The following is a 13,308-nucleotide window of genomic DNA, read 5'->3' on the forward strand; positions in this document are numbered from 1 at the left end:
AGGAACAGTTTGGAAGCAGGAGCAGATTAACAACGCAGCTGCAAAAAATATGTGGTTGGCAGCAAGGCTAGCAGTGACTTGGTTGAAGATTACAGCAGAACTAGTTCTTTTACTTCAAGAATATTGTTGGATTGGTGCAGCAGTTCAGCTGGACACACCCAGGGTTTGGTCCAATGTACCTTGTAAGGAATTTGGTGGTTCCAGGCCATGGAGGCAGGCTGTTAACCATGTAGAAACTGAAACCAAGTTGTATTCATGTGGCTTCCACTGTATCTGTGGATTATGTTTACTTAGTTACCCCTTTCCGTTAATATTTTCCCAAATACTAAAACAAAATACAATTAAAATGCAACATAAAATGAAATTCTGAAATCAGACATGTTGCTTTTGTGATGCAAATGATGTTGGTACTAATGGAAATTTAAGAAAGTAGACTTTTTACACGAGGCCCCTGTGTGAACCACCTCTCACAATATGCTGAAAATAATTTAGCAGCAAAAATGAGCAAATTGCATTGAATTCCTGGCAGTGGTGAGCACACTTCAAAGTGAAACTAGCACTGATGGAGCATTGTGTCAGCTGTGGCTCAGTGGGTAGCGCTCTCAACTCTGATTGAGAAGTTGTGGGTTCAAGTCCCATTCCAGAGACTTGAGCACAAAAATCTAGGCCGACACTTGAGTGCAGTATTGAGGCAGTGCTGCACTGTCGGAGGTGCCGTCCTTCGGTTGAGACGTTAACCGAGACCCCGTCTGCTCTCTCAGGTGGATGTAAAAGATCCCATGGTACTATTTCGAAGAAGAGCAGAGGAGTTATCCCTGGTGTCCTGACCAATATTTATCCCTCAATCATCATCTAAAACCGATTATCTGGTCATTATCACATTGCTGTTTGTGGGAGCTTGCTGTGTGCAAATTGGCTGCTGCGTTTCCTACTTTATAACAGTGGCTACACTTTAAAAAGTACTTCATTGGATGTAAAGCACTTTAGGCGTAAAAGGCGCTATATAAACGCAAGTTTTTCTTTTTAATGCTTTCACAATCTTAACATTTTGAAAATGCATGGGATATGTGCCATGGTTTCAAGATTACTGTAGTTGTTTTAGAAAATGTTATTCATGTAGACAACGAGCAAATAAGCATCAATATTATGAATCAATGGTATGTTTGTGCAGTAGACATAGAAACATAGAAAATAGGTGCAGGAGTAGGCCATTCGGCCCTTCTAGCCTGCACCGCCATTCAATGAGTTCATGGCTGAACATGCAAATTCAGTACCACATTCCTGCTTTCTCGCCATACCCCTTGATCCCCCTAGTAGTAAGAACTTCATCTAACTCCCTTTTGAATATATTTAGTGAATTGGCCTCAACTACTTTCTGTGGTAGAGAATTCCACAGGTTCACCACTCTCTGGGTGAAGAAGTTTCTCCTCATCTCGGTCCTAAATGGCTTACCCCTTATCCTTTCACTATGACCCCTGGTTCTGGACTTCCCCAACATTGGGAACATTCTTCCTGCATCCAACCTGTCTAAACCCGTCAGAATTTTAAACGTTTCTATGAGGTCCCCTCTCATTCTTCTGAACTTCAGTGAATACAAGCCCTAGGTTTGATTAAATTTCATTATATGTTGTTACATCATGACACTTTAAACATTGCAATGCAGTTCAGCTTGTTAGGGGATCTCAGGAACATACAGTATATGCTGAAGGATACACCTGCTAGATGTTGCAGTAACAGTAGGTTTGCAATATTAAAAATACATGTTGGAGGAAAACCAGGGAAAGTAGAACGGTGCACGGTCATGCAGTGCATGTGTGCACCACAAAGATGCATCAAGACAAAGGTTTGTGTTTGCAGTTCACCGCCAACTGACGTCCCGATCTCAACAATGCCTCAAGTACCAAGAGGATGCCCAGCATGTCCCCCACATAGAGGGAGGGGGTCCAGATGATCAATGTCACCAGGAGTCTCATATATCTCCTGGTAGGCAATTCAAGAGCGCTATTGACAGCAGGTTGAGAGAGGGGTAGGACTAACCCCCATGCTGTCAGCTGCAGGAGTTGAGGGATGAATATAAAAACCAAATAGGTTGAAAAATATAATTTTTTATTTGTATATAATGAAACTATTTAGATAATTGTAAAAATATAGGGTGCATTTTCAAATCTTGGCTGGGATCTTTCACCCTCCCTCCACTGATTTCTAGGCAGAACTTGGGGTAGATGGTGACAAAAAATTGAATGGGAACATGCTTCACCACTTCCCTGCCCATTGGATTTCTCATTCGTGACATTCAATATGCTGCTCATATATGGATTTCAATAATTATGCGAATTCATCTCATATTTTCTGACATTTGCACCACACTAAATAGCAAGATTTCTGTGTGTCCTGGCATCCAGTTTTTATATGAAAGTAGTAGGGAAGGGCAATTATTTTTTTAATTCTGAAGTCCTGTGCAACTGATTGCAGAGTAAGGCCTGCCCCAACAAATCTCTGCCCCAATCCAGCTGGACTTGATGGTGGTGGCTGTGGAGTCTGCCAAAACTATGTTAATGATCCTAAGGCTAGACGATCAGCGAGGCTAAGGGACACTGCTTTGCAGAAGGCGGAAGTCATGATGCACCAGAGATGGGCCTCGATTCAATGGAAGGATAAAAAGTGCCACAACAGATCAGCCATGATCTCATTGAATGGCGGAGCAGGCTCGAGGGACGAAATGGCCTACTCCTGCTCTTATTTCTTATGTTCTTAATCACACAATTCTTCAACCTACGATTTCTGAAAGTAACTGTTTGCTTTTGCCTCTTGAATGATTGACATTGTGGTTAAAGACTGTTTTGCTCTACCTTCAGAATTCAGGAATCAGTTGCATAGTCTCGAAAATGTTTTAAAACTTACATACTTATCATTTAGAAAAATGATCGAGATTGGTAACTGACAGCAAAGGAATTTGAATCTCATAGTGCTAGTGGATCAGGCTCAGAGATGGTGGATCAGGCTCAGTGACAGTAACTGTGCACTTGAGCACTGTAACTTGAATTTCCACCTGTCATCACAATGTATTTTGATGTTAACCATTGCCTGCAAGAAATGCTCCAACACCCCTTAAAAGGCTAATAATTGAAACTTGGAGATTGTTAAAATGATTTGAAATGTGACTGATCTATTTTGGCATCGGTTTCCAATTTTCGAAGGGTTGTCCGCTTGCTGTGTGATTGTGTGGCATGCTGGATTACAAATGCCAGGCTGCAGGCATGCGTGGATCCTATTGACGATGTATACAGATACACACTAAATGCTACATACACAGTTAGAGCTCTCAGTAATGAATTGTAAAACCCAGCACCCTTTTCTTAACACCCCCAGTAATAAAATTGGCTGTGTGGTTGATAATGAAGAGGAAAGTCATGGACTGCAGGAGGATATCAATCTACTGGTCAGGTGGGTAGAACAATGGAAATGGAATTTCATTCGGAGAAATGTGAGGTAATGCACTTGGGGAGATCTAATAAGGAAAGGGTAAACACATTAAGCGGTAGGTCACTTAAAAGTGTAGATGCACAAAGGGACCTTGGAGTGCTTGTCCGCAGATCCCTGAAAATAGCAGGCCAGGTGGATAAGGTGGTTAACAAGGCATACGGAATGCTTGCTTTTATTGGCTGAGGCATAGACTACAAGAGCAGGGAAGTTATGCTTAAATTGTATAATACTCTGGTTCGGCCACAGCTGGAGTACTGCGTGCAGTTCTGGTCGCCGTATTATACGAAGGACGTGATTGCACTGGAGAGGGCGCAGAGGTGATTTACTAGGATGCTGCTTGGAATGGAGAATCTTAGCTATGAGGACAGATTGGATAGGCTGGATTTGTTCTCATTGGAACAGAGGAGGCTGAGAGGAGACCTCTTTGAGGTGTACAAAATTTTGAGGGGCCTGGATACAGTGGATAGTAAGGGCTTATTTCTCTTGGTGAAGGGGTCCATTACGAGGGGGCATCGTTTTAAGGTGATTGGTGGAAGGTTCAGAGGGGATTTGAGGGGAGGCTTCTTCACGCAGAGGGTTGTGGGGGTCTGGAACTCACTGCCTGAGAAATGCAGAAACCCTCACCACATTTAAAAGGTGCTTGGATGTGTACTTCGAAGTGCCATTATCTGCAGGGTTACGGACCTAGAGCTGGTAGGTGGGATTAGACTGGATAACCTCTTGTTGGTTGGTACAGATACGATGGTAAGTACTGCAGCGAATCGAATATGGCCAGGGTGACCTCCTGGACTAGTTACGATCACCTGGATGGGTCGGAGAGGAATTTTCCCAGATATTTTTCCCCCAATTGACCTGGGTTTTTAATCTGGTTTTTGCCTCTCTCAGGCGATCACATGGCTCCAGTTGGGGGAGTGCAGGAGAGTGTAGAATGTTTCGATGCAAGGGGTGTCGCATTTGTGTGGGGCGGACTGGTTGGGCTGGGTGCTCGTTACATTTCCGCCATTGTTCATAGATTTATATGTAACCTTCAGGGCTGCTGACTGAGGGCCATGTGGCTCTTTGTTGGTCGGCGCGGACACAATAGGCCGAAATGGCCTCCTTCTGCACTGTAGATTTCTATGTTTCTATTAGTTTAATAGAAGTGATCACTGATTAAAGGCAGAAGCTCAGGTTCTTAGTTCGGACTAAATATCGAAGGTCAGATACAAGAGTGCTTGGCATTTAATGCGCATGACATGCTGAGTAAATTATTTACAAATGCTGGTAAATGAAGGCCACCTGTTCAGGTAATCCATATTTAATTTCCTTTGTACCTGGCAAACTATCAACTGCATCGCCATTCTATTCCGACGTGCTGAAACATGCATTACGCTTGCTGCGACTGTTTGCAGACCAATATTCTCCACAGCGACCCCAGAGTCAAACTACACTAACCCCTTTCAATTTAAGTAGCTGAGGTTTTTCTGCATTGCACTGCTCACAGACTAAATTCAATCAATTTTCAGAGGAGCGCAAGGTGGTATCTGATGAGTAAAGAATCAATACCTAACGTGCTCTTAGCTATACCCTAGAGCTGTAGGTTGGCTACGACCAGAAAGCATGGTCCAGCTGACTCAGAGGCCCACCAATCAATCAAGCCTGCCAGATCATATATTTTAGTGCAAATTATTACTGACCACACAATCACTTGCAAGCTGCTTTGATAACTTAATTCATTCTGTAATAGTGCGTTAGTATGCCTTGCTGCAACTATCTCAAGACTGGCCAGGTAATTGCTTCAGCTTGCTGTATTTGAATGCTCACTCACACACACTAGGAGCTTTTTGTGCAAAGCCCATCAGCGGGACACATTGTAAAGTCAAGAAAAATATACTTAAGACAATGCCTAGTTAGCCACCGAGAGTCAATAAATCAAGAATCAAGAAATGCGACTCTCATGGGTAACCGCAGCCAACAGCTCAATCTGTCTTTTCCAACACTGCAGAAATAACTGGTGACCTTTCAGTTCAAGTCTGCACTCTGTCATATTTCTAACCACTGTCCAAGGACCAACTTCAATTCAAGTTAAAGAGAGCAATATATAAAAAGACTCATGATTTGAACAGTCGTAAGTGTGGTAGTTCAGACTCAAACACTTTAGACAGCAATATTATTTGGCTTCACAGTTGTTCAAAAATGCTGTCATTTTATCGCAGTTGTGTCTAGGGCACATAGCCTTGCATGGAAAAAATGATCCTCACAGGAGACATCAGTCAGTAGGGTAGTTCATCGTAATCATGTTGAGACTTATCTATGACAATTACTAACTTCTCTGCAAAACTTCTGCTATTTGATTGCAAGCAACAATGACAGTGGCCCTTGCTCCCTTCACATAATCGTTTTTTGTTCCTTCACATCTTTCCAGACCTTGAGACAATGTAGTGCACTGAAGGTACTCAGTGCTGCAATAGCTCCAACAAATATGAACAAATCTTTGCTCTGCCATGGTATTATGTAGAGATTGCCCTTGACTCCATCAGAGAAAGCCATCATGCCACAAAGGACACTGTACTCAAAGTGACTTTGACACGAAGAATAACCAAACAGTCTTCACAAATAAAAGTGCAATACCAGAATTACATCGTAATATCCATATTCCCCACAATAATTATTATACTAGAGTTTCATTAGGTTTTAGACTAATATCAGAAGTCTCAATAGTAACAGAAGAGCTTTTATATCAAAGAGATTAAAAAAGGGTAGGCAGTAAAATGTATCCATCATTTATTGAAAAGTTTCACATGCAGAAAGCTTCAGCTTAATTACCTTGGTAGATAATGCTTAAAATGTACAAATGTACTAACCCTCATTTTAACCCTGCACACCTGGCAGGAACATTGCATGTGTGTGTGTGGGGTGGGGGGGGGGCAGGGTTAAAATCGAGTTTGGGAACTTACCACACTGCTCTTGAACTGTTTACACCAGTTGCCATTTTAACTTCCGATTATATTTTGCACTGGGACAGGGACCCACCCCAAGCAAGTAGGGGCCTAATTACAATGTAAAAGGCATTCACTGATGACATCATCTGGATCCACACGTGATTTTAACTGAACGTCGATGGAGCCATGCGTAATCCTGGAGCCAGTTAAATCGCAGGCAGGATCGTGGCCTGAAAAACCCAGGTAAATTTTATTTATTGATTTTTTTTAATATAAAAGGTTTTCTTGTGGAGCCTTATGTCCCCTCAGATTGACTTACCTAACTGCTGAGGACTGTCCCCTCAGGTTCCCAGCAGCTACCTCCTGCTACCCGAAATCTTGTTCATGCCCTCTGGCCTCCACATCCAATCATTTAAATGAGACCCAGGAGCTAAAATATGCCAGGCCACAAGCTGCGGGGGTGGGCGGACAGATTGCCACATGCATTGGCCCCCACACACTGCACTTCCGCCCAGGTTAAAATCTGGTCTGCTGTTTCTAAATTTAACTAGCTATTTGTAATACCGTTCAGCAATTTCCAGATAGAGAGACAATTTGACTGGTCCTTTAGCCTCTAACACAGAACATCATGTTAACTAATATATGTCAGCATAGCTTAGAATCATTTTAATTTCATGCTAGGGATTTATATCTGACCCTAAGACAACCTTGTCTTATAACCTGAAAGAAATGTTTTCTTTTTTGTGAATTATCTGGACATGTTGCCATATGGCAATTTGTACACAGACAACTGAGACACAACTATAGCTTAGTACATTTAACTCCAAACAATTTCAATTTTATATTGTTGCAGGGACAGTTAGTAATTCACATGCCATTAATCATGGAAAAATGCAATCAATATGCAGTGAACTGTTTTTACCTCATTGTGAATCTCTTCTGTTTGTCTCACAAAAGCAAGTTCCAACGAAGTCAGGGAGGAAATGCCCAACAGTGGATCCTTTTGCAGGTTCTTCATGGCTACATCACAGCGTCCAAAAATATAGTCCAAGGTACCATGTGAACACTGTAAAACACATAGTTTGATTGTATATTAACTAGACAGCCACCTGCAGCCTACTAGGGGTCTGAGAAAAACATGGATTTAATTTGTAATTTGGTTGTTCTGTTTCTCCTGATTTCAAAATGGATTACATTGTAGAAGTAGAATCATCATTTGTCCAGAAGATGTTATTACTGCATATACAGAAATGAGTATCTGGAAAAATATTACATCAAAGAACCAAAACTTGGAAGACATGAAACAGCTTCAAGAATAAAACCAGTTTATGAACTCTGGCAATGTTTCCGTAATTCAGGTATTATGTGTTGTACATAAGTAATGATATTTGTTCTGTTGGATCATGAGCATTAAAACTGTTCAGATCGAAACAATGCTATTTAATTTTAAATACTTACATTATTTTAAAAACTTTTTTGTTCATGTACTAAGATATGCTGCTGAATTCTGTTAAGTATATAATTAGTATGTTATGAAATATTAGTCCACTTGCATATCTGACATTAAATCGTGCATGTGTAAATTTTCTCTAACTGAACATCAAAATTGAAGCCATTGTTTTTGGCCTCTGTCATAATTTCCTGTTTTGGCTGTTTCCATCTCCCTCTCTGGTCATTCACTCATTCTGAATCAGAAATGAAAGCTGTGCAAAACTCTGGCGGACTGTTCAATGCAGAGTTGAGTTTCAAATCTCACATCCTATCAATCACCAAAAATGCTTACTTCCATCCACTTCTGTAACTTCACCCACTGCCAATCTCACCACAAAAACTCTTATCCACACTTTTGCTACCTTTAAATTTGATGTCTCCATTGCCCTCGTCAGCAGCTCATCCTCCTCCCTTCATAAACTCCAACTCATCCGAACTTTATCATGTGCTGCAGTGAATTTCAAATCCTCGCCCTAATCTACAAACCCCTTCATACCTTTAACTCACTCTATCTCTGCAGTCAGTCTTCAGACTCTGGACTTTTGTGCATCCCCTCTTCACTTCACCCAAACATTCAAGAGCCTTCAAGCACCTTGACATGGGAAAATAGGAACAGGAGTAGGCCATTGAGCCCCTCGAGCCTGTTCCACCATTCAATGAGATCATGATTGATCTGCGACCTAACTCCATATACCCGCCTTTGGCCCATATCCTTTAATAATTTTCGTTAACAAAAAGCTATCAATCTCGGATTTAAAATTAACAACTGATCGAGCATCAATTGCCATTTGTGAAAGAGAGTCCCAAACTTCTACCACCCTTTGTGTGTACAAGCATTTCCTAATTTCACTCCTGAAATGTCTGTCATTAATTTTTAGTCTATGCCCTCTGTCCTAGAGTACCCAACCAGCGGTAATAATTTCACTTTATCTACCCTATCTGTTCCCCTTAATATCCTGAAAATTCCGATCAGATCACCCCTTAACCGTCTAAATTTTGGGAATACAACCCATATATGTGTAATCTCTCCTCATAACTTAACCCATGGAGTCCGGGTATCATTCTGGTACGCTGCATTCCCTCCAAAGGCAATATATCCTTCCTGTTATGTGGTGCTAGAAGGCCATTTTGAACCATCGCCAAAGCCCTTCAGCGATCTCCCCTCAGCCTTGATGACTAATGGTGAAATGCTTGAAAGAACTGTGACATACGGAATGGATTTCTTAGAGGACCCCACAGTACAACCTTCCTCGCAAACAGTGAACAACCATTAACTGCCTCAGAACTGGTCATGGTAGATGCTACCACCTTCTCCATAGGTGGATGATTTAAGCATTAACATCATGCGACTGTGGAGCTCCTAATCAGACCCTGAAGCACATCATTGAGCACTGCCCTCAAGATATCCACGCTGTTACACCGGAAGCTTTGGCCTGGATATCCAACTAAGATATTGACATTTGATTTGCTTTGATACTACCATATGGAAGAAGATGACCAGGGTTTTGTATAGCTGCAGCAAACCTCTACCCCCTTGCATTCTAGTCCTCTAGATATAAAGGCCAGCATTCCATTAGTCTTTTTAATTATTTTCTGTACCTGTTCATTACATTTTAATGATCTATGTACCTGGACCCCCAAGACTCTTTGGACCTCCACCATTTTTAGGTTTTCACCATTTAGAAAGTACCCTGTTCTATCCCTTTTAGGTCAAAGTGGATGACCTCATATTTGCCTACATTGAAATCCATTTGCCTCAGATTTGACCATTCAATTAATTTGTCAACATCCATTGGCAATTTTATGCTTTCATCTACACTGCCTACAATACCGCCTGCTCTCTGGAATGTCCTCCCTAAACCTCTCCACCTCTCTACTCTCCATACTTTTAAAAGTCTTCTTAAAACCCATTTATGTTAGCAAGGCTTTCAGTCATTTCTCCTAATTTTCCAATCATGGCTCGACTACCGGACCACTTTATTTTTCCTTCTGTAAAGGAAAATTCTAAAGTAGGTGCATGATCAGAGAGACCTGGTACAATTCTAAAGAGGGTGCATGAACAGAGAGACCTGAGGGTACATGTGCACAAATCGCTGAAGGTGGCAGGACAGGTTGAGAAAGCGGTTAAAAAAGCATATGGGATCCTGGGCTTCATAAATAATAATAACTTTTATTTATATAGCGCCTTTAATATAGTAAAACATCCCAACAGTGTTTCATAAAACAGATAAATTTGACACCGAGCCACAGAAGAAATTAAGGCAGATGATCAAAAGCTTGTTTAAAGAGGTAGGTTGTAACGAGCATCTTAAAGGAGGAAAGAGAGGTAGAGAGGCATAGAGGTTTATGGGGAGGGAGTTCCAGAGCTTAGGGACCAGGCAGAGGTATAGAGTACAAAAGCAAGGAAATTATGATGAACCTTTATAAAACACTGGTTCGGCTTCAACTGGAGAATTGTGTCGAATTCTGGGCACCGCACTTTAGGAAGGATGTGAAGGCCTAGAAGGCTGAGAGGAGATTTGATAGAGGTGTTCAAAATCATGAAGGGTTTAGGCAGAGTAGATAGAAACTGTTCCCATTGGCACAAGGGTCGAGAACCAGAGGCAACATAAGGAAAACCGTTTTTACGCAGCGAGTGGTTAGGATCTGGAATTCACTGCCTGAAAGGGTGGAGGCAGATTCAATTGTGGCTTTCAAAAAGGAATTCGATAGGTACCTGAAGGAAAAAAAATTGCAGGGCTACGGGGAAAGAGCGGGGGACTGGAACTAGCTGAAGTGCTCTTGCAGAGAGCCGACACAGGCGCAACAGGCCGAATGGCCTCCTTTTCTGTGCTGTAACCATTCTATGATTCTGTGAAGTGCCTTCAAAGACTTTTCTATGATAAAAGAGCTTTATAAATGCAAGTTGTTATGTGGGGACAGCAGAATAATTATATCAAGAATCTCATCCAATGAGTGAATGAGACTCAATTTCGAATATTGAAACCTCATCTTTTTCATACGTACCTCACCATGATTTACCTAATTATTTGCAGCTGCTGAATTTTTCAATGCATGGCAGAACAGCAAATGCATCAACTTGCATTTCTATAGTGCCTTTATTGTAGAACGCATGCTTTACAGGGGAAGGAAAAAAAATGAACGGACGCCAGGTCATGGAGCTTGGTTGAAAAGTTCAGTTTTGAAAATGGTTTTACAAAATGGAGGGAGGAGTAGATAGGCTAAGGGGTTTAAGGAGGGAGTGAAGAGAGACAGGCTGAGGTGTCTGAAGGCTCTGCCACTAATAGCAGGGCGGAGTGTGGACGGGGGCATTTACAGGATGGGAAATAAGGTTGAAGCTGAAGATGACAATTTAAAATTTTATGCAGTGCAGGTCAAGGGGCCACTGTCGGGCAGCAAGGACTGTATGCTGCATGAGTAGGACAATGTGGGACAACATATGAGCAGCTGAGTTTTGGAGAAGTTGGAGTTTATCGTGAGTGACGGTTAGGAGGCCAGCAAGGAGGATATTGGAGAAGTCGAGTCTAGAGCTGATAAAGACATGGATAAGGATTTCAGTGGTTGTGGAGCTGCAGTACGGTGACGGAAGGCAATGATATAGAGGTAGAAATAAACAGTCTTCATGATGAACGGGATATGGAGGTTAAAGCTGAGGTCTGGGTTGAACAGAATGTGGAATACCCTACCAGAAGCAATGATAGATGCAGAATCCATAATAGCTCTTAAAAGAGAAGTGGATAAATATTTGAAAAAACACATTTAAAATGGGTGTGGGGAAAGGACAAGGGAGGGGGGCTATATGGATATCGCTTTCAAAAAGCGAACACAGGTGCAATGGGCCAAATAGCTCCTTCTGTGCTGTAACATTCTATAAAAATTAAATGACTTCACATATTATGCAAACAACAGAAATGTATTGAAGGCTGTTACGCAATCCGGGGGTTGGATGGCTCCTATAAATTGCACAAATTTGCCCCATGGTTTGCAAAAAGTGTAACACAATCCCAGTCATTGTTTATTAGTTGCTACAATTAAATATTTTCTGCATTGCATTGTTGATTTTTGTCTTTAAACTTGTGCTGCTGGTGATAAAAGAGACTCCATCAAGCTCTGCACTGCAGGTTTTCATATAAAAACTTTGGTAGCTGGAAAAGATTAAAAAAAATACATCAAAAGAAACAGGCTCTGGGTTACGATTTCCATAGAGTGCATAACAAGTCATTAAGACATTACTAAAATGGGGTATCGAAACAGCATGGTGTCATTCCTCAGCAAATTAATTATAACGTGTAAAAATGCAAATAAAGTACCGTTTAAGGTTTTATATGAGTTTAAAAATCCCACACTTTCAGCATTAATTTGAACATTCAAGATCCCTTCATACAAAAATCTGGTAAATATCAACACTGAGCAATGCAGATTCCAGTTGGCAATGTGTTAAACAGATAAGTATTTATATCAGTAGCCAAGTGGTTATGGTATTGGACTAATAACTAGAGTTTTTGAATTCAAATCAAACCATGGCAAGTTATGCAATTGAATTCAATATATTTGATAATTTGTGAGCTCGGCATCAGAAAAATAATCATACAAGATAAAAACTGTCCTTTAGCGACTCCAGACCCACACAATAGAACTAAGAAGACAGCCTATTTCCACCTCCGTAACATTGCCCATCTCCGCCCTTGCCTCAGCTCATCCGCTGCTGAAGCCCTTATCCATGACTTTGTTACCTCTAGACTATTCCAACGCACTCCTGGCTGGCCTCCCACATTCTACCCTACGTAAACTAGAGGTGATCCAAAACTCAGCTGCCTGTATGCTAACTCGCACCAAGTCCCGCTAACCCATCACCCCTATACTCACTGACCTACATTGGCTTTCGGTTAAGCAAAGCCTCGATTTAAAAATTCTCATCCTTATTTTCAAATCCCTCCATGGTCTTGCCCCTCCCCATCTCATGAATCTCCTCCAGCCCCACAACCCCCCGAGATGTCAGCGTCTTCTAATTCTGCCCTCTTCAGCTTCCCTGATTACAATCACGCAATCATTAGTGGCCGTGCTTTCGGTAGCCTGGGCCCCAAGCTCTGGATCTCCCTGCCTAAACCTCTCTGCCTCTCTTTCCTCCAAGATGCTCCTTCAAACCTACTTCTTTGACCAAGCTTTTGGTCACCTGCGCTAATTTCTACTTATGCGGCTCGGTGTCACATTTTTTATCTTGTAATACACCTGTGAAGCCCCTTGGGTTGTTTCACTACGTTAAAGGCGCTATATAAATATAATTGTTTTTATTTGGTTGAATCGCAATGCCTTTCAATGTAGCGTAAAATAATCGCTACCAAGTTTAAAAATAAGAAAGAAATCATACAGGAATAACCCAGGCATCATCAGGACTTAGGCACTTAGGCAATCT

The 13,308-nt window shown here is 41.6% G+C and overlaps 1 protein-coding gene across 5 annotated transcripts in view; it reads right to left on the reverse strand.

Annotated features, from left to right (window-relative positions):
• fto (FTO alpha-ketoglutarate dependent dioxygenase) overlaps positions 1-13,308 on the reverse strand; it is a 494,305-nt gene that overhangs the window by 317,312 nt on the left and 163,685 nt on the right. For all 5 annotated transcript variants that reach the window (XM_070897991.1, XM_070897993.1, XM_070897992.1 and 2 more), the window contains one exon: positions 7,327-7,470. In XM_070897991.1, coding sequence (XP_070754092.1) covers positions 7,327-7,470 — 144 coding nt within the window. The remainder of the gene's footprint in view (positions 1-7,326; positions 7,471-13,308) is intronic.

The sequence above is a fragment of the Pristiophorus japonicus genome, chromosome 13, assembly GCF_044704955.1.
Source record: "Pristiophorus japonicus isolate sPriJap1 chromosome 13, sPriJap1.hap1, whole genome shotgun sequence".
NCBI classification, from domain to species: domain Eukaryota; kingdom Metazoa; phylum Chordata; class Chondrichthyes; family Pristiophoridae; genus Pristiophorus; species Pristiophorus japonicus.